Here is a 21,961-nt window from a genome sequence, read left to right on the forward strand (position 1 = left end):
TAACGTTCTGGCCGGCACTGCCTGGGCTGCTAACCAGACCCAGTCCCCCACCTGGATGTCTTCCCTGACCCTCCTGTGCCTGTCTGCCTGCATCTTGTAGGCGTGTTTTGCTAGTTCCAAGTGCCTTCGGAGTTGCTCGTGGACCTCCTGTAACTCTGCTGCTAAGTGCTCTGCTCCCCGTGGCTCCCCTCCCCTTTCGCTTCTAACCCCGGGAAGGTTCTGGGATGCCGCCCATTGTTGGCGAAGAACGGTGTCACCCCTGTAGACCAGTGCTTCGTGTTGTTGTAGGCAAACTCGGCCAGCGGTAGGTAGTCCACCCAGGTCAAGGGCTGTTGATTCGCGTAGCATCGCAGGTACTGCTGCATGATGGCGTTGACCCTCTCCGCTTGTCCGTTGGTCTGCGGGTGTCGTGCCGACGCTAAGTTGATCTTGACGTTCAGGATGCCCAGCAGCTTCTGCCAGAAGCTCGAGATGAATTGGCGACCCCGGTCGGACAGGATAGACCGCGGCAAGCCGTGAACTTTGAACACGTGGTCTAGGAACAGCTTGGCGGTCTGTTCCGCTGTGGCCACCTTCGCGCAAGGAATGAAGTGCGCCATCTTGGTGAACAGGTCTACGACCACGAGTACCGCTGTTTTGCCTCGCGAGCTGGGCAGATCTGTGACAAAGTCCAGGGCCACTTTTTCCCACGGTTCGAGCGGCGTCTGTAGCGGTTCCAGCAGTCCCGCCGGCTTCCTGTGTACTGGTTTGGCCCTTTGGCATGTGTCACACCTAGAGACGTAATCCACGACTTCTCCCCTCATCTTGGGCCACCAAAAGTCTCTGGTTACCAATTCCGCCGTCTTGTCCTTGCCGAAGTGCCCAGCGCTGGGCGAGTCGTGTAACTGCTGCAGGACTTTCGCCCGGAGGTCGTCTCCCGGTACGTAGAGAGCCCCTTTGCGGATGAGCAGTCCGTCGCGTATCTGGAACTCGTCGTCCTTCGCCGTGCCTCTTCGCACCTCCTCCATCTTGGATTGTGCGAACGAATCCGTCTGCAGCGTGCTGTGCACCGCGTCCAGGTCCACGGTGGCTGAAGCGCACGCCCACGCTTTCGGTGCGAAAATGTGTTTGGCCGCCACCGGTGCCGCTTCCTCGAGATACTGCGGCTTCCTGGATAGTGTATCCGCCATGACGTTGTTGTCTCCCGGGATGTATTCTATCCAGAAATCGAAATCCGCAAAGAACTCCGCCCAGCGGATGTGTCTCTGGTTCACGAAACGCGCCGTGCGCCAGTACTCCAGGTTCTTATGGTCCGTGTGGACCTGCACTGTGTGTCTGGCTCCGATGAGGAAGTGCCGCCATGCCTTGAAGGCTGCATGAATGGCCAACAACTCCCTGTCCCAGATGGTGTAGTTCTGCTCCGACTTGCTGAGTTTCCTGGAGTAGAATGCGCATGGCCTCCAGTCCCCTTGCGGATCTTGCTGCAACAGGACCGCCCCCACCGCTCTGTCCGAGGCATCCGTTTCAACCCTCATTGGTTTGCTGGGGTTTACGTGTAGCAGCTGTTCTTCGGACGCGAAGAGACGCTTGAGCCTCTGAAAGGACTGCTCCGCCTGGTCCGTCCAGGTGAACTTCTTCTTGGAGCTGAGGGTGTCCGTGATGGCCGCTGTCTCCATCGCGAACCCCTTGATGAACTTGCGATAAAAGTTGGCGAAGCCGACAAACTTCTGGACCTCCTTCCGATTGCACGGGCTCTTCCAGTCCAACACCGAGCGGACCTTGGTGCTGTCCATGGCGAGTCCCTTGTCGGACAGCTTGTAGCCCAGGAAATCCACCTCCGTCATGTAGAACTGGCACTTCTCCAGTTTAGCGTAAAGTCTGTGCTCCCTTAGTCTCTGCAGGACCTCCTTGACGTCCCCCTTGTGAGCCTCCAGCGATTCCGAGAAGATCAGGATGTCGTCTAGGAAGCAGACGCACTTCTTGTAGAGGAGTCCCGCTAACACGTGGTGCATGAAGGCTTGGAAACAATGGGAGCCATTTTGCAGACCAAACGGCATAACTCGATATTCATAGGTGCCTAAAGGCATAAACATGGCCGTCTTCCACTCATCGCCCTCCCGCATGCGTATAAGGTTGTACGCCCCTCTTAGATCCAACTTGGTGAAGATCCGTCCCTTCCTCACCGTCACGAGCAGGTCGTCGATCTTGGGCATGGGGAATGCTGTGGGCTTTGTCCTGGAATTGATGATTCTATAATCAACTACCAGCCTCCGTTGGGGCGTGTCTTTCTTCTTCACGAAAAACACGGGACTGCCCCCCACTGCTTTGGATTCTTGGATGAATCCCCGCTTCAAGTTGTGATCTATGAACTCCCTGAGTTCTTGCAGTTCGTCTTCAGACATGGAATACAGTTTTCCAGTCGGCAGCGTCGCCCCCGGCAGGAAGTCAATCTTGCAGTCATAGGGCCTGTGGGGAGGCAGCTTGTCCGCTTCCTTCTCGCAGAAGACCTCCAAAAACGCCTTGTACTTGTTGGGTACCGCTTGCACCATGCCTAGGTGTAGCTGCGGTTCATCCCCTTGCCCCTCTTCTTCCTGGCTGGTCTGGACGCAGTGTTCTGCGCAGTAGGAGGAGCAGAAGGTCAATTGCCGCTGGTACCATGCTAATGCCGGGCTGTGCCTATCCAGCCAACTCATGCCCAACACTATGGGCGTGTCTGACAGGTGGGTGACGTTGAAGCTGATGACCTCGCGGTGATTTCCAATTTGCATTACCATAGGCGGTGTTTGCTGTGCCACCTCTCCTCCCAGTATCTCCCTGCCATCGACCGTGACGACGTTTAGGGGCATCGTGGCTGGTAGGAGTGCTATGCGATTTTGCCTGATGAAGTCCACTCCTACAAAATCTGCATTACTACCAGAGTCAATGGTAATAGGGACTTCCAGGGTGAGTCCATTGGGCAGCTGGAGCGATGCGGTGAGTTGCACCACTGGTTTGGGTGGGAGGGGGTCTGTGGGCTATAAAATCTCTGGGGACTGCTTCACTGACTCGCCTGGCTGGGCCCCAGTGCCTCTCCCTCCAACCAGGCTTCGTCGTTTCCCTGTAGCTGTTCCCCCTGCTGAACTGCTCCCCTTACTGTTGCTAAGGCTGCAGTGTACTTCTGGATCCTCTGGGGACACTCTTTGGCCATGTGCTGTGCACTGTCGCAGATATAACACTTCCTGCTCCCTCTAGGAGCCTTCGCCTTTACTGCTCCTGGTGTTTGGGCTCTGCTCGCTATCTGAGCCCTGGCACCACCTATCTCCATTGGCTCTTCTCCCCTCCCCAGTGGAGGCGTGGATTGCGCGCGCCCTGTCTCTCTGGGTAGGAAGGGATTTGTTCTGGCTGGTGTGCTTGCCATACGTCCCTCATCCCTGCTCCAAGGGCGGTCTTCCAGGCGCACCCCTATTGCCAGCGCTCTCTGGATGACTTCTGTGGTGCTTTTAGGTCTCTCTCCCCTCGCCAGCTCATCTTTCACGGCCCCATTTAGTCCCTCCCAGAACAGATCCCTTACGGCAGCGGAGTCCTTCTCCCAGCCCAGCACATTTACTAACGCAAAAAAGCGGGAGTGATATTGTCTCACCGTGGCTTTGCCCTGCTTCAGCCCATGCATTTCCCTCCTGGCCACATCCACATCTACCGTTGATTTAAAACAATCGTCCATAGCCTTGATAAATGCGTTTGAATCTTGGAGGGCGGGATCATTTTCGCGCCATAAATTGCGCAGCCACGATTTAGCTTCCCCATGCAGATGAGTTATTATGAAGCCTACTTTCTCCTCCTCATCTCTAAAGTCTTTCCGAAGCAAATTGAGCGTGAAAACTATGTCTGCTCTGAAGTTAGGATACTGCTGCAGGTTCCCGTCGAAGTGGGCTACTATGCTGCCCCCCTCTTCCCGAGGCCAACTCCCTCCGGCTTGGGTCCTGGCAGCCCCTCCTTGCCCAAACGTTCCCACCTGGTCTGCAGATCCCGGCAGAGCGCTACTGCTTCTTCTTCTCTCTTTCTGGATGCTGCTACTTCTGCGTAAAGCGTCGTGACTGCTGCTTGCAGTTCTGTCACCTTCTCCTCTGTAGTCATCTTTGCCTATCTTTGTGAGCTCGCAAAACGCCAAGTTTTGCCCCTCGCTGCACCAACTCACGCTGCGAGGGTTCAATTCTATACGGAGATGGAGCTTACTGTCAGAGCTGCCCGAGGTCCCAGCTCACAAAGGACCAACGCCGGTTCGTTGTTAAGTACTAAAGTCTTTATTGAAGTTCAGTTTCACTTTCACAGCCACAGCGTGCAGCTCTACGTCTCAAACTCTAGACCGCTGAAGCTCCGTCTGAATCTTCTCCCCCCAGACACCAGTTTAAGACTCTAGCCTTGCTCCACCTCTTCCTTTGCTCTCTCCTCCTCTGGTTCCGCCTCTCCGTCGGGGTCTCGCGCTTCCTAGACTCTTCTGACGCTGAGTCCCCTGAGTCTTCCCCCTCCCTCCGGCGGGCTTTAGGACCTGGTTCCCAATCCGGGTTTTCTGCTGTCCCGCGCACCTGTACATTCGAACTTGGCGCGCGCGCCCAGCCGGCAACCTTCCTCCTGACCGTTACACTGCTGCTGTCACTGCTTCCCCCTTCGGGGAGGCTAGCTGGAACTGACCTCCCCTCCGTTCCCCCACTCTCCGATGGAGGCATGGTCAGCCCTGACTCATCTTCTCTCCCCGCTGGAGGAGACGCTGGTCCTGACACATGTGACTCTTCCCCCCCATTACGCTCTGGTGGGGAAGCTGGTCCTGATCTCCTGCTGCTGCTTTGGGAGTCCCCGCTGGCCCCTTGTTTCTGGTGCGTCCCCCCTGGGACCCCCCTTGCCCTGACCATCGGCGCCCCCTTCTGGGAATCTTCTGATTCGCTGGAGAAGCTCATGGAATCTCTCGGGTCACTGTCATACTCCCCTACGCTGCCCTCAGATTCTTCCCCTTCGCTCTCCATTTCCTCTCTCCCTTGTGCTTCTGCTCCTGAGCCCCTGACAGTCGCGTACTTTTTAACTCTTTTACATAGGCCTTTCCCGCTGTTAGAGTTATTTCAACCCCGCCAGTGTCACCTGAGATTTAGATTCCATATACATTAAATATTTCTTCCAATTATCATGAAATTTCTGTTCGTCTTGGTCCCTTAATCTTCCTGATATTCTATCAAGCTCAGCATAATTTATCATTTTAACCTGCCAATCACTTATGTTGGGTATTACTTCTAATTTCCAATTTTGTGCTAACATAATTCTTGCAGCTGTCGTAGCATATAGAAACAAGATCTTGTCTTCTTTTTTAATTTCTTTACCGACCATTCCTAACAAAAAAGCTTCTGGCTTTTTGGGAAATGTATATTTCAAGATTTTTTTAAGTTCATTATAAACCAATTCCCAAAAGCCTCTCACTTTGCAACACGACCACCACATATGGTAGAGGTCACCTTCTACCTCTCTACATTTCCAGCATCTTTTATCCTTCAACTTATAAATCTTCGCTAATTTCACTGGTGTGTGATACCACCTGTAGATCATTTTCCACAGGTTTTCCTTTAGTGCCGTGCATGCCGTAAATCTCATATTCTTGTTCCATAGTTCCAACCACCTCTCAAAGTCGATGTTATATCCAATATCTATCGCCCACTTAGTCATAGCCTCCTTCACCTCCTCATCTTTTGTATACCACTCCAGCAAAATATCATACATCCTTGACAGTGTTTTGTTCTTACCTTCTATAACTTCTACATTAAATTTAGATTTTTTATCTTCAAATCCTACTTTCTTTTTGTCTTCTTTTAGCAGATCATTTACTTGGTGGTATTGCAACCACCCTGTAAATAAATTTTTGATCTCTTCATATGGTCTAAGTTTAAACCCTTGATCTGTCTTCCAAGTTAGTTCTTCATAGGTGGCATTCTTCCCTTCCATGTTTATTTTTTTTATAGTTAACACCTCTATTGGTGAAATCCACCAAGGTGTCTTCCTTTCCAATATATTTTTATTTCTTTCCCATACTTGGAATAGTGGTCCCCTAAAAATATGATTTAGAAAGCCTCTATGAACTTTCACCACCCGTACCTGTTATCGAAACCTTCCAAGTCCAAGATGTCCCTATTTTCCAATCTTATCCAATCCTTCAGCCACAATAAACACGCCGCTTCATAATATAAACTTAGATCTGGTAGAGAGAATCCCCCTCTTTCTTTTTTGTCCACCAATATTTTCATTTTCATTCGTGGTCTTTTGCCTTGCCAGATGTATCTCGCTAAGGCTCTTTGCCACTCTTTACACTGCTTTAGACCTTTTAGTACCGGAATGGTTTGGAACAAAAATAACATTCTGGGGAGAACGTTCATTTTGATAACTGCTATCCTCCCCAGAAAATATAACCTCAATCTCTCCCAGATTTCAAGATCTTTCTTAATATTCTTCCAAGTGACTTCATAATTATCCTTATATAGGTTAATATTTTTCGCTGATATCCACACTCCAAGATATTTCACTTTCTTTGCTGTCATAATTCCCATCTTTTGTTCTAGTTCTACAATATCTTCCTTAGTTAGATTTTTAGTCAACATTTTAGTCTTATTTTTATTAATCTTGAGGCCTGACACCGCTCCAAACTCTTCAAATTTTTGCAAGGCTTCTTTCATACTATTTTTGGGGTCTTCTAGAGTTAATACAATATCATCCGCGAAAGCTTTTATCTTATGTTCTTTAGTCCCTACCTTAATCCCTTTCACTTCCGCTGCCTCTCTCAGTCTCTTAGTAAGTACTTCAAGTACTGTTATAAATAACAGAGGAGACAGGGGGCAGCCTTGTCTAGTCCCTTTAGATATGTCAAAAAATTCTGATGTCGAGTTATTTATTATTAGCTTAGCTTTTTGTTCATTATAGATAGCTTCTATACCTTTTCTAAATCTTTCACCCAGCCCCATCGTTTTTAGATTTTCTGTCAGGAAGCACCAAGAAACATTATCAAAGGCCTATTCGGCATTAATGAAAATCAAAGCGGCTTGTTTGTCTATTCTGGTTTCCAAATATTCAATGATATCTATCACATTTCTTACGTTGTCCTTCAATTGTCTCCCTGGAAGGAAGCCCGTTTGATCTTTATGGATTCTGTTATTTAATACTTTTTTTAATCTTTCTGCCATTACATCCGCAAACAGTTTATAGTCGTTATTTAATAATGAAATCGGCCTATAGTTTTTCACCTCTAAGGCATCCACATCTTTTTTAGGAATTAATGTAATATAGGCTTCCTTCCAGGTATTCCGGGTCTTCCCTTCTTTTAAAGTATTGTTCATCACTTCACATAGGGTTGGGCTTATTTGATCACTTAATACTTTATAATATTTGGCTGACAGACCATCTGGCCCCGGCGCTTTACCGATTTTCATCTTTGATATTGCCTTCCTTACCTCCTCCTCTGTAATCAGCTGATTTAATAATTCTTTTTCTTCGGTTGATATCTGTTGTAAATGATGTTCTTTCAGATAGCGTTCTATATCATAGCCTGTCTCCTTACCTCTTTTATATAAATCCTTATAGTATTTCTGAAACAACCTTTTTATTTCATTTGGGTCTTCCACTATCTTATCTCCATCCCTTATCCTACAGATCATATTTTGTTTTTTCCTTTCTCTTAGTTGCCAGGCCAAATATTTCCCTATTTTATTAGCGGATTCAAAACTCTTCTGTTTCAACATTTTAACTTTCCACTCAATCTCCTGGTTTACTATCATAGAAAATTGGGCTTGTAATAACTTTATATTTTGTTTTATAGTCTCATCACCTGGCTTAATAGTTAATTGTCTTTCATTCTCCATTAACTGTACTAAAATCTCCTCCTTTTTCTCTTTTTCTTTTCTTTGATGGCTGTTTTTCTGAATTAGAAAGCCCCTCATGACGGCTTTCCCTGCGTCCCAAACCGTTTCTAAAGCTGTCCCTTTATTTAAATTCCACTTGAAGTACTCTTCAATTGTTTCTTTTGCCTTAATCACTATCTTTTGATCATTAAATAGAGATTCGTTCATTCTCCATCTAAGTACTCTAGCCTCTTTACCCTTTAACTCTAAATATACTGGGTTATGATCAGATATAGTCTGTGGGAGAATTTCAGATTTGATTAAGTTCTGTATCAATTCCTTAGTGATCCAAATACCATCTATTCTCCCCCAACTCTGGTTAGGATTTGAGAAAAAAGTATATTGTTTTACAGTAGGGTTTTTGAATCTCCACGCGTCAATTAGTCCCATATTATCAACCAAATCAAAAAAAGTCCGTGGTAACTTGCCTTCCTTAATCTCTTGTTTTCTTGTTGATCTATCCAGATTTGGTGACACCACCCCATTAAAGTCACCCATCACTATCATTTTTTGATCCATCCACTCTGTTAACTTAATACCTAATTCAGAGAAAAAGACTGCTTTTCTGTCATTAGGTGCGTATAGTCCGACGACAATAATCTTTACTCCTTGAAACATAATCTGTACTACAATCATTCTCCCTTGTTCATCTTTATACAGTAATTTTGGATCAAGTTTTTCCTTTATATATAGAACCACTCCTCGTTTCTTAACTCTATCTGAAGCCACAAAATCCAATCCTAATCTCTTATTGCTTAAAATTCTCTTATGCTTTCTTATTACGTGAGTCTCTTGTAGGCAGATTAAATCGAGGTTCTTTTTTAGTAAAATATGCGCAATCTGGTTCCTTTTATTTTTATTGTTGAGTCCGTTCACGTTCCAGGTCAGAACTTTTAGAGCCATCACTTATATGCAAATAATAAGATAACAAGTCTAGATTAAATCTACTGTTTTTTATCGTCTATCTCTTCTCCTTCCCTCTCTTGTCCTGAATTTGTCTCCCTCTCTCCTTCTCCACTCTCTCCGCCTCCGTCCCCACTCCCCGATCGGCCACCCAATTCTTGCTGAGGCTGTGGTGCGACCCTAGGTGGCGTTGAAACCAAGTCCCCTGGATCCGCTGCTGTGGATGGAACCTCCGCAAGTGGAGTTGGCGGAATGTCAGGCACGGCAGTGGTCTGAGTCTGTGGTAACTCTGACAGACCCTCTGAAGTGGCTTGGTTCGGCTCCACACCGGCAGTTTGCGAGGGAGGTGTAGGTGGAGCCTCACCATCTGTAAGTGTCTCTTCCGGAGCCATGAGTGCAGTTGGGGGCCCCACGGTAGTGTCCAAGTCCCCAACCCTGCGCCTAAGCTGGTCTATGTGCCGGCGCCGCAAGCGTCTGTCTTCGAGTGCCACCTGGTACGAGCGAGGTCCATTGACTCCCACTACTGTGCATGGCACCCAAGGAATGTCCCCCACAAAGTTCTGGGCAAAGACCTGGTTTCCTGGAACAAATGATCGTGGCGCGTTGGCACAGCCTGGGGGTTTGGCCACGGCAAAGTCCGGGTGCAGCCGGTCGAGCAGGGACCTGTGGCGGCGGCCCATAAGCAGTTCGGCAGGACTCCGCCCTGTGGCTGCATGAGGGGTGATGTGTTGTACGAACAAGTATTCAGCGACCCGCTCATTCCAGTCTCCCCGATCCAGGCGCGCCAGTGCCTCTTTTGCCGAGCACACCATTCTCTCTGCTTGCCCGTTGCTGGATGGATGAAATGGTGCCATTAGGGCATGGCGAATGCCTAGTCTCAAAAGATACAGCTCAAAAGTGCCTGACGTGAACTGTGGTCCATTGTCGGAGACCAGGACATCAGGACACCCATGCGTCGCAAAGAGGCCTCGCAGCACCCGGATGACGGCCTTGGTAGTGGTGGAGGGCATCAGAGCCACCTCCAGCCATTTGGAATAGGCGTCCACCACTACCATAAAGGTCCGGCCGTGAAAGGGGCCAGCCAGATCGATGTGCACCCTTGACCAGGGTGTCTTGGGCGTCTCCCAGGTGTGACCCTTAGCTGCCGGTGGTGCAGGCCTCGATTCTTGGCACGGTTGACAGGCGGAAACCCAGGCAGTGATGGCATCGTCCATGTTAGGCCACCAGACGTAACACCGAGCCAACGCCTTCATTTTGACGATTCCCGGGTGGCCAACGTGCAGAGCCTCCAGGACACGTTGTCTTTGGGGAATAACAACGTGGTCTCTCCACAGCAGACAGCTGCGATGAGCCGAGAGTTCATGTTGTCTGGTTGCGAAGGGCTGGAACTCCAATGCAAAAGGCCCTTGTGGCCACCCCGTCCACACCCAGGTGAGCACACGGCTGATGGTGCGATCCTGGGCAGATGCAGAGGCCACAGTGGCAGCCGATACAGGTGCTGCCGGAAGATCCTCAATCAGGAGGAGCGATGAAGCAGGAGCCGGGTCTTCCACAAACGCTGGAAGAGGGCAACGGCTGAGGGCGTCGGCATGGCCCATCGATTTCCCCAGGCAATGGACGAGCCGGTAGTGGTAGGCAGCCAGGAAAACAGTCCATCACAGCATGCGTGGCGAGAGGACCGGTGGAGTTGGACGATCACCGGCGAGGAGGCCCAGGAGTGGCTTGTGGTCAGTGATGAGGTCAAAAGTCCTGCCATAGAGGTATTCATGGAACCTCTTCACTCCAGCCACAAGTGCCAGTGCCTCCTTGTCAAGCTGGCTGTAATTCCGTTCAGTCAGAGATAGTGTCCTGGAAAAGTAGGTGAGCGGTGCTTCTCTTCCATCTGGAAAATGGTGGCTAAGGACAGCGCCGATGCCAAAAGGTGAGGCATCGCAGGCAAGGACCAGCGGTCTGGCTTCACTGTACTGTACCAGCACACTGTCCGATGAAAAGAGAGCCTTGACCCCGTTGAAGGCGGCCGTCTCCCGATGACCCCAGGACCAAGGTGTCTTTGGCTTGAAGAGCGAAGTTGAGGTTGGCAGAGGTAGGCAGGCTTGGGTCAATTCGGTTTAGTTACTTAGAGGGTTACTTTAAAGGTGAGATTTTCTTTAAAGCCTCCTAGGGCTAGACTGGTTTGATGCCCTCGGCTTGGAAGTCACCGGCATCAACTGCATCTCTAACGCAGAGACTGAGGGTCTAACGCAGAGACTGAGGGACCAAGGAGGCTCACCCACCATGGCTTTGTGGGGCAGGAACATGTTATAAAAGTTCAGCAGCCCCACGAATGCCTGCAACTCCGTCTTGTTCTTTGGGATGGGGGCCTGCTGGATAGCGCGGATCTTGGATGCGGTCGGGTGAAGGCTGGAGGCGTCAATAAGATAGCCCAGGAACTCCACCTGTGGAACAGCGATCTGGCACTTCTCCCTCTTTACTTGAACCCGGCCTCCTGGAACCTGGTCAGCACGGCACGGAGGCGCTTGAACAGCTGCTGGTGTGAGTCTGCGGACACCAAGACGTCATCAAAATATGGTACCACGCCCGGAAGCCCTTGCAGGAGATGCTCCATAAGGCTTTGGAAGATGCCAGGAGCCACACTCACCCCGAACGGTGGCAATGGAATGCCCCTCGGTGGGTGACGATCGTCTGGGCTTCAATAGTGGCATCATCGATGGGCAGTTGTTGATAGGCTTGGGCAAGGTCCAGCTTAGCAAAGGCCTTACCCTCACCCAGGGAATGCAGCAGGTGTTGGACAACAGGAACCGGATAAGCATGCTGCTGAAGTGCCTTGTTGATCATGCACTTGTAGTCAGCGCAGATTCTCACCAACCCGTCTGGCTTGACAGGCGTGACGATGGGGGTTTCCCACTTGGCGTGGTCAACCGGCTCCAAAACTCCTTGGGCGATCAGCTTGTCCAGTTGTTCGTCCACCTTAGCCTTGAGAGCAAAGGGAACCCGGCATGGCTTTAGCTTGATGGGGGCGACTTGTGGATCAAAGCTAAAGGAGATAGGCGTACCTTCAAAAACCTCGGCAAAGTCTTTGACCAGACCCTCAGTCTCTGCGTTAGAGATGCAGTTGATGCCGGTGACTTCCAAGCCGAGGGCATCAAACCAGTCTAGCCCTAGGAGGCTTTAAAGAAAATCTCACCTTTAAAGTAACCCTCTAAGTAACTAAACCGAATTGACCCTGCCTACCTCTGCCAACCTCAACTTCGCTCTTCAAGCCAAAAGACAACACTTCCCCATCCCCGGGCGAAACCCCCTGGCCTTTCATTGGTAGAGCTGCCACAACACCAGTGGCATTTACTTCAGTGCTGCGCAAGGAATGACTGAGCGGGCGGCGAGATGCTTTCAGCCTCGGACACTTGGCGGGTTCTGAAATGGCCGTGCAGGCCAGATTCATGACCCTGGCGGGCTGGATTCAGCCCACGGGACATAGATTGAGGACCCCTGGCCTACACTGACTGGCAGCAGCTCCCCAGAGTTTCAGGCAGGGATTTCGTCCAGCCCTTGCAGGACATGTCAGGGGTTGACCCTGGGACATTCTGCATGCCAAGCAGATGCTCTAGGGCTCCCCATATTTCCCTGCACTTTCAATGCTATGCTATTAGCAACCGTGGATATTCCACCTGCCACTTTTGAAAGGAGAACACTCCCCTGATTAATAATAATAATAATAATAATAATAATAATAATAATACATTTATACTCTGCCCATCTGGTTGGGTTTCCCCAGCCACTCTGGGCGGCTTCCAACAAAATATTAAAATACAATAGTCCATCAAATATTAAAAGCTTCCCTAAACATAATAACAACAACCATCCATTTCTGGAAAGGGAAATGGCATACTTTTGTATATTAGTATAAAAAGCATGCATAAGAAGGTATTACTCATTTATGATGAGAATGGGATTTATTTATTTTGAACTTCGCTGGATTCCTCCTTGGCAGCCAGTGCGATTGTTTATGCAGGGCTAGAACTCAGGACCCGCTGCCTTGAGGGTCATCTAAGAGCAGTTGGGCAGGAGAAAGGTCTCCCTTGGGAGGCGGTGGACTCTCCTTCCTTGGAGGTATCTAAGCAGAGATCGGACGGCCATCTGCCATGGATGCTTTAGCTGAGATTCCTGCATTCCTGGGGGTTGTAATAATAATAATAATAATAATAATAATAATAATAATTTATTTATATCCCGCCCATCTGGCTGGGTTTCCCCAGCCACTCTGGGCGGCTTCCAATCAAACACTAAAATACAATAACCTATTAAACATTGAAAGCTTCCCTAAACAGGGCTGCCTGTTTGGGGAACTAGACCCGGCCCCCTCTTGCTTCGGGTTGGACTAGATGACCCTGGGATCCCCTCCTATCTCTCCACTCCTGAATTCTAGGAGGAGCTTCCTTGCCTCCTGCAAAGCCCTTTTCCCTGCAAGCTCTTCTTCTGGTTTCTGGCCAAGGGAGGGAGATGCTCAGAGTCCAGCCAAGAGCCTCCCCCCCAAAAGGATATCTGGGCATTGGCGTAGCCAGGGGAGCAGTTGCCCCCCCCTAAATGCATAAAAAATAATAAAAATCTGAGAGAGGGCTGAGCTGGAGGGACTCGGCTTGGCAAGGGTTAAAGGGAACTGAGCTGCCTTCCTAGAAAGGACAGGAAGCAAGGGGGGCCAGGTCCTCCAGAGCCAAGGCCCCTCCCTCCCCAGTTCTTTCCTTGCTTTGGGGTCTCTCCTGGGATCTGGTGAGTCTCCTCTCTCTCTGGGATCTGGTGGGGGTCCCAGGGCTGCAGCAGGGGAGGATGCTGGGGGGCCTGATCTGCTCCTGCAGGGGGGGGACCCCAAGTCAGGGAGGAGAGGGTCAGGGGTGCAAAGACCCCCCATATGCTCCTGCTACCCAGAGGAGGAAGGAGCCCCGGGACTGAGAGCCAGAGCTTTTTGCCAGTCTCCCCAGGAGGAAGGTCAGGGAAGGAGAGAGCGCGTGCCGGGAAGAGGGGGGGACCCCAAGTCAGGGAGGAGAGGGTCCTGCCAGGTAGGGGCCAGGTCTGCCACGCTCTCCTTCCTGCAGATCAGAGGATCCCTGACTCCCACGAAATCTCCCTTTTTAAAACAAAGGAGTCACTTAACTCTGTGTGACATCGCTCAGCCTCATTGCACAAGAGAGGAAAGACCTGCAAATGGTTTTCCAAAGCTGGACAAGGAGGTGGACTAGCCCCCCCAAAAAAAAGCAATGGGGAGGGAGGGAGAGAAAGGCCAGGGATAAAGAGAGGGATCCCAGCCCATAGTCCGGCTGCTGCATTGGGGACCAGTTTCCCAGTGTCTCCCAGGGCAGCTCCCCACGGAGGCCACTGCAGCAATCCCCTCGCACCCAGAGCATGGCATCCCAGGACCACATCCTCTCTCTCCCAAAGGGATTGTTGCTGGCAAAGCAGCCGGAAATGGGCGCTGCTACTCACTGAGCCTCCAGGGACCTTGGCATCAGTGGCTGTGTGTGTGTTAAGCTGTCTAACAGAATAATAATAATAAATTGCCCGCCTGAATTTCAAGTGAGACGTATTTGGCCCCGTCCACTTGGCCCTCAGGGGTTTTCCAGATACATACCTGGCCCTCAAAGCAAAGAAAAAGGGACCCCACCCCAGGAGTCTGTCTGGAGAGGGGCAGAGAGTCCAAGTGCAAGAAAAAGAGACAGAAGCAGGTGAGTGGGGTGGGGTGGGGGGAGCAACTCCTGAGGCCCCCCCGGGTGAGGACCCCCACTAGAGCCAAACATCCATTTATCACGAGATACAAATGATTCCCTTGTCAGTCACTTCTGACTTCATGCATTGACTGGGAGGCAGCAGAAACCAAGGTGATTAATCTCACAGAAATCCCTTCAGTTGCCTCCACATTCTGCATTGCTAGAAGGCTAGAGACTTATTTCTTCTCCTCCTTTTCAAAAAGATAGCTCATGGTCTGAGATGCGGTGAAGTCCAGCCCATTCCCCCCCCCCCCGTCCTACAGATTCTGTAACAGAACAATGTATTTGCTTTGTAGGATTTGCTGCAGCTTCTCATTTAGATGGACAGAACTTGGCAGAAGACCAAAGGGTTCCTTCCGATCTCTCAGAGGCTTCCTGAGAGCACAGATGGATGAGCAAGACTCAGATGGCCCTAAAGCAGGAAGAGGCCATGCCATCCAAACTGGGAGCAGTGGGGGATTCTGGAAAAACTCTGTGCAGAAGATCCTGGGTGAGGAGGACACCCTTCCCTCAGAGGTGCAGAGCCAGCAGGTGAGGCAGTTCTGCTGCCAGGAGGCCAAAGGACCCCGAGAGGTTTGCAGCCGACTCTACCACCTTGACCATCAGTGGCTGAAGCCAGAAAGGCACACGAAAGCTGAGATGCTGGACCTGGTGATCTTGGAGCAGTTCCTGGCTGTCCTTCCACTGGAGATGGAGAGCTGGGTGAGGGACTGTGGAGTGGAGACCAGTTCCCAGGCGGTGGCCCTGGCCGAAGGTTTCCTCCTGAGTCAGACAGAGGAGAGAAAGCAGGTGAGAGAGACTTTCCTCTGGATACTCCCAAGGGGCTCCAAACAGGACAGAGAACATCCCATAATGGTCTGCTGATGGCCCATCCTTTTTCTGGCATCCATGGAATGAGATCTAACACCCTTAATGTTTTTGTCTTTGTCATTCTCTTCCTAATATTTTTTGCCATTCATTCTCTCTTTTGAATCCTTGTTTCTTTTTCAGGGAAAGGATCTCTTTGCAGAAATGGACCTGGATTCATGTGAGGCAGAGAGGCCTCCGTTGGACACCAGAGAGAAGCCACTGGGTAAGGAGGAAGGTGGGTTTTCTCCGTTTGGTCTCATTCTGTTGGTTTTCCAACTCATCTAAGGGTTTTTTCATCTTGTTTTGGGGGGAGACAGTTGGGAACAAGGGTCCAGAAGAGGGGAGATGTATTTCTGCACAACAAACATATGAAATGCGCACAAACGTCCAAATGCTCTCAGCAGGTAAGTCTTTCTCAAAGGCCCATCTGCAGTTAGAGGTGCCCTGTTTCACCTGTGAGAGAAGCAGGCACTTCTGGCGTCCTGCTTACCTTTTTTCTCTTACAGGTGGCAGAAGGATGCCAGCAAGACCTCCTGATCCGCCTTTTCATGGGGGCAGAAGGGAAGCAGCGGCTGTGGAACCAGATCAGGTCAGGGGAAGCTGCCTTGTGGGGACAGAGGCTGAGGGATGGAGCAATGTCATGGACTGGTGGGGCACAGAGGAATGGTGGGAGGAAGCAGCCGGGGAACCAGGAAGGGAAGACGGCTCAGAGCCAAAGGAGTGGAGTTGGAGGAAGGATGAGCGGGTAGAGGGAGAAGAGGGAGAAGCCTGGGAAGAGGAGGTGTCAGAAGCTGGAATGGTAACAGGGCTTAGTGGGCTGGGAGACTCTGTGGCAGAATGCAGTGCAGAATCAGAGGCAGAAGAGGAAGGAGGCAAGTGGGAGAGGAAGGTTGAGAAGCTGAGGTGAGTCAGGAGAAGGAGGAACCACCGGTGACTCCCTCTCCTTTTGCCAGAAGCCACCCTCCCTGCTTGTCTCTCAGAGCCAAGAGACCAAAATAGGCTTATTTTAATTGTAGATTGATCACTGAATGCTAAAATTGTTTTCTAAGCAGTGGACAAATGAGAACAAATAGTGACCTGGATTCACCTAACCAGCCCCATCGGATGAAAAATGGGGCCTGCCCCCCCAATCCTCCCCCTCTCCATGCTCCCATGAACCCCTTGAATTTGGCTTTACGGCATTGGGAGGGAACCTTTCAAGAACAGCTCAAGAGGAGAGGAGTAATTGGATCCTTCCATCAGGCAAACTGGAAGCAACAGAGCATTGTGCAGCAGATCATATTTCTGCTGTCTCAGAGGAGGACATTTCCCTTTTTCTTTTAGGGTCCAGTGTGCTTTGAAGATGTTGCTGTTTGTTTCACGGACGAAGAGTGGGCGTTGCTGGATCCTGACCAGAGAGCTCTGCATAAGGACGTCATGGAGGAGAATTGTGGGATCGTGGCCTCTCTTGGTAAGGCTCCCTGTGGGATCGTCCTATCTGCCTGGAAATTCAAAAAATACCTCTATGTGACCAACGTCATATATTTTCACAGAGCTCAACAGCGCCCCCTATAACACCTGGGAACCTAACACCCCCACAATAAACAGTAACTTACAGTTTTTTCTTTGAACAATCTTCTTCAAAATATTCCTTTTTCTACCACGATTGGGCTGGTGTGAACTTTCCAGGCCATCTTCAGTGTCAGCTTCAACCTTCCACAATTTTGACCACTACTATATATCAGACAAAACAACATTCAACAACTCTTCAGAATCTAATAATAAATTTGTTCTTGCAACCACCGATAAAAACTTTGCCACTGCTAACGTTCTAGTTTTTGTCCGGTCTTCCAGTAGGAACCTGACATACTGAGCCTCTGATTTTCCCGGGAAGGGTACCAGCAAGGGTAGTATCGGTTCAGCCCTGGCCTGCTCATATTTTGCACAATGCAACAAAATATGATTTATGGAATTGATGTCTTGAGCACACGAGCAAAGTCTGTCCTGGTAGGGAACTCCTCTCAACCTACCATCCAGCACTGCAGAGGGGAAGACATTTAGTCTGGCTTTGGTGAAAAGCCTTCGGTAGTTAGGTACTGTCAGGTTTTTGATGTAAGATGTCAACTTAAAGACATACCCATATTGAACTCCTGCTGCCAGCGGACTACAGACTGCGTGTGATCGAGATGGCAAGTCACTGTGTGCATTGTCCCATAATCTTTGCTTTAAAACCTTTTGGGCGCCTTCATAGCCCAGGTAATACAGTTGGGGGGGGGGAGAAACCAATAGAGGTGGCTTTTTTAGCCATGGTTTTCTGCCATTTGCTGACAAATTCCTCATTGGTCAGATGTTGGTACAGACCCTTCCCTAGATCAAACACTAAAATCCTGAGCCAATGTTTTAGGGCAGACCACCATGCTTTAGTTGAAATTGGGCATTCACCAGCTTCTAACAGAAGTACAGTGTTGGGGACGCAGTTAGGTACCTGCAGCAGAGATCGTATAAGTTTTGCCTGAAAGCCATCTAGCTTTGGCAGGTCCCCATTATGCCAGACATTTGCTGCATACAGGAGTTGGGAAACGGGCTTTGCGTTGAAAACCCTTAAGGCTGCTGGAACATATTGCCGCCCTTTGTGAAGAAGAATCTATGTATGGCTAGCTTTGCAATCTCCGCCTTTTGAAGGGAGGTTTGCCAATGGTGCTTCCACGATCCTGTATGATGAAATGTGAGCCCTAGGTAATTGAAGTATTTTACCTGTTCAAGGTTATGGCCATCCAGCACCCATTTAGACTGGGAGAATCTTCTTTCAAAGACTAAGATTTTAGATTTTTCATAATTAATGGATAAACCATTTCCAGAACAGTAATCAGAAAATTTCCTCAGCAGATAATTCAAACCCGGTCTGGAACGTGAGATGATGGCCGCATCATCAGCATATAACAACAGAGGGGTCCTTCTCATTCCTGTTTTTGGAATGTGTCCATCTGGGTCCATTAAGTTCTCTTCTAGGTCATTTAAGAATAGACAAAACAATGTGGGGGCCAAAATACAACCCTGTCTCACCCCCCCAATCATCTCGATGCTGTTCGATAGCTGTCCCTGTCGACCGCATCGGACCTGCAGTTTGGTTCCATTGTACAGGGCTTTTATGAGAAAGAGAAGTCGTTTGTCCTGCAAAATCAGGCTTAATTTGGACCATAGCTGGGATCTGGAGATGGAGTCAAATGCTGATTTCAGATCCATAAAGGCCACGAAGAGTTTACCCTGTAGAGGCCTGGTATACTTCTCAGCTAGGAAGGACAGCATTAGACAGTGGTCTGTTGTTGAATGGTTCTCACGAAAAGCTGCCTGAGCTTCAGATAGTATATTATGTTCATTTAGAAAGGTTGTCAGTTTGCTACTGAGGAAACGGGCATACAGCTTCCCAATTATTGAGAACAGGCTAATTGGCCTATAATTGGAAGGTACATTTGGGTGGCCTCTCTTAAAGATTGGAACTACTATAGCATGTTTCCAGCTATATGGTACCTTACCCGAGTTATTTACTACCGTAAAGAGTGCTGCCAGAAGCAGAGCCCACCAGCGCTGGTTTGATGTAATCAACTCTCCTGGGATAAAGTCTTTGGCCATTAAATCCTGCCGTCCAGTCAGCGCTTCCCTGCGTAGTTCGTCTTAGGGGCTGCCCTGGGCAGGAAAAACAGAGTTGCAGCGGTCCTGCCGTCCGTGTGAGATAGAGGGATAAATCAAGTCCAGAGACAGTTCGTTGCTATCTCTAAAAGTTTATTTACACAGCAATAAATCCATCAGAAGTTTCCGGCATCTCTCCGTGCTAAAAGCACACGCAGTCTCTCTGCTGCTTCTTTCAATCTAAAGTGAAAGCAACTCTCACAGACAAAGACGGACAAAGCCTGTGACTTAAGGCCCTGCGTCAGGCCACTCCCCAGATACAGGACACCAAGGAGTTTTAACCCTGTAAACTCCAAACTCCACAAAGTCTTTCCCCAGAGCCTTTCCATGCTTCAGATTCCCAATTAATGTATGGACTTCCTCCACAGTAACCGGCCTCCAATTAGGGAGCAGTGACAGTTCTGCCCTGTCATCCTCCTGTAAGCTGGAAGGGAGGTTTGGATTTTCCATAAATATATTTCTGAAGTGATTCTCCCAAACCTGAGCTGGAATGACACAGCTGGGGGCTGAGGAACTATTTTTCATTGAGTCGGAGACCAGTAGCCAGAAGAGTTTAGTTTCATTGTTTAGTGAGGCATTCAATAGCAGGGACCAGGAATTTTGTTCGGACTGTCTTTTTTTTGAGGCCAAAAGGGCTTAATACTCTTTTTTGATTTTAAAATAAGATGGAGGTAAGTAGTTTAATCCAGCGTTTCTATAGGCCAAATAAGCGTTCCTTAAGGCTTCCTTCTTTGTGCGGCACTCCAACCGTGCCCTTTTGCAGTGCGTGGCTTGCCGGCTGAGTTTATGTTAACCGAAACCACATCCTGCAGGGACTCACTGAGATTTTCCTCCTCCATCAGGGAGGAGTCTATTGATAGATTGTTTATTATAATTGATCTTAACTTAATTGCAGTTTGTGAATTCAATCTATTCTCAACTGCAATTGCTATCCCAGGTGTCCATTTTTTCCTACGCAATGCTGGATAATTTGCTTTATCTATGACCTCATGTTCTATGTGAGAGCGCTGAATTGAATTTTGTCCAGTAGTGGAGATGATTAGAGGTAGGTGGCCGCTTTCAGTCCTATTATCTATGGTGAATTTTTTAATTGATTCGAAGACCTCTCTGTTTGTGAGGCAGTGCTGTGCTGGCTCCATTTGTCTTTATGAATGTGTACTCGCCTTCTCTGTCCCCGGGGAATGTTGGGATACTGCCAGGGAGATAAAGTCCATCTGAGCCCCCAAGCTCGGTGCCGGACGATCCATCGACCTCCCGTAGTCAGGCAATACCAGCAATCAGCGGCACGAAGCCTCAAGAAAAGATAGCCACATTCTTGGACTTGTGCACACTCTATCAGCAGAATTCACACAGCAAAAGATGCACAGCAGGAGAGCATATTTATAGTTTATTTAGCGTTGGTCAGAACAAAGAAACCATGACCGCCTGCTCCGGCTGCTCAGGCAAACAGCGGAAAACGAAAGGAACTGACAACATAAACATCCTGTGAGACAGGAAATACGCAGGCTGTGACACAAACATCCTGCTCCCTTTTAAGGTGGAACGGAAATATCCTAACATCCTCCCCCTTTCCGTGTAACCTGTAGTACCTGTGGTTCAACCCAGTTGCAACCTTTGTACGTAAACCTTAAGTTGTTCTCTGTTAACAACCTTAGACAACAGATCAGCAGGAATTTCATTTCCTGGCATGTAGGACACCTGAATGAGTCCTTTCTGAATACACTCCCTTGCACGATGTAGCTTAATCTGCAAGTACTTGGTTCTTTGCTTGCAACTCTCCGAGTTCAGCAAAGCCAAACAAGATCTATTGTCTTGATACACTTGTATAGGACATTTCACAGAAACCCCAATGTCCTTAAACAATTGCATCAACCATTCACAATCCATGAGTGAAAATGACAGAGCATTGAGTTCTGCTTCACAGGGGCTTAGGCTCACTGTCGTCTGCTTCCTGCACAACCAGTCAAACAGGCAGTGGTTGTACATGTAGCACACTCCAGAAGTGCTTGTACCATCCGTGGTGTCACTTCCAAAACTCGCATCTGCAAAGATTTCAAGACCTCCAGTCTTCTGACTGGTGAACCTCAGCCTGTAGTGCATAGTCCCTTTCAAATACCGGGCTATGCGCTTCAGAGCTTTCCAATCCTGAACAGTAGGATTGTTAGCATGTCTGCTAAGCAGGTTAGTGCTTACAGCAATGTCAGGTCTTGAACAATGAAATTCAACTTGCCTAGATGCATCTGTACAGCGTAGTGTCAGAAAACGCTTCAGCAGTACTGTCTACCTGGTAACCTGTCACCATCGGTGTGTCTGCTGGGTTTGCATCAACCAAATTCAACCTGGTTAATACATCAGCAATTTTCTGTGTTTGGTGTACCAGAAAATTACCTGCTTGGTCCCTCTCCACCTGCAGAGAAAGATAGTTGGATACCTCACCAAGATCCTTCATGTCAAAGTGCTCCTTCAGCTGAGCTAGGGTGCTTTGGTAGAAAGCCTGATTCTTCCAAAACATCAGAAGATCATCAACAAAACATAAACAATACAGTTTGTTTTGCCCCTCCTCCTTGACAAACACACACGGATCAGCTTTGCCCTGGTGAAAACCTAGAGAAAGCAATGTTTCAGTGAGTTTTGTGTTCCAACACCTGGCACTCTGCTTGAGACCATATAAGGATTTCCGCAGTTTACAGACCATTCCCTTCTGTATCTGCATTCCATCAGGTGGAAGCATGTACAGCTCCTCCCCCAAAATCCCGTACAAAAAAGCTGTATTAATGTCATGATGGGAAACATGCAGTTTCTCCTCCGCAGCGATCTTGAGCATCAGCCGAACGCTCTCATATTTGACGGTGGGCGAGTAGGTCTCGTGGTAATCCTGTCCTGGTACCTGTGAAAAACCTCTGG

The 21,961-nt window shown here is 49.1% G+C and overlaps 2 protein-coding genes across 2 annotated transcripts in view; both read left to right on the plus strand.

Annotated features, from left to right (window-relative positions):
• Positions 1 to 21,961, plus strand: part of LOC310760688 (uncharacterized protein) — a 278,926-nt gene that overhangs the window by 69,953 nt on the left and 187,012 nt on the right. The window contains exons 2-3 of the mRNA XM_083609667.1: positions 14,839 to 15,331; positions 15,533 to 15,614. Of these exons, the coding sequence (XP_083465793.1) occupies positions 14,930 to 15,331; positions 15,533 to 15,614 (484 nt within the window). The 5' untranslated portion in view covers positions 14,839 to 14,929. The remainder of the gene's footprint in view (positions 1 to 14,838; positions 15,332 to 15,532; positions 15,615 to 21,961) is intronic.
• Positions 1 to 21,961, plus strand: part of LOC310760713 (uncharacterized protein) — a 122,358-nt gene that overhangs the window by 68,015 nt on the left and 32,382 nt on the right. The window contains exon 3 of the mRNA XM_083609775.1: positions 15,898 to 15,980. Coding sequence (XP_083465901.1) covers positions 15,909 to 15,980 — 72 coding nt within the window. The 5' untranslated portion in view covers positions 15,898 to 15,908. The remainder of the gene's footprint in view (positions 1 to 15,897; positions 15,981 to 21,961) is intronic.

This window comes from Podarcis filfolensis (assembly GCF_964270895.1).
Source record: "Podarcis filfolensis genome assembly, chromosome: 4".
In the NCBI taxonomy this organism is placed as follows: domain Eukaryota; kingdom Metazoa; phylum Chordata; class Lepidosauria; order Squamata; family Lacertidae; genus Podarcis; species Podarcis filfolensis.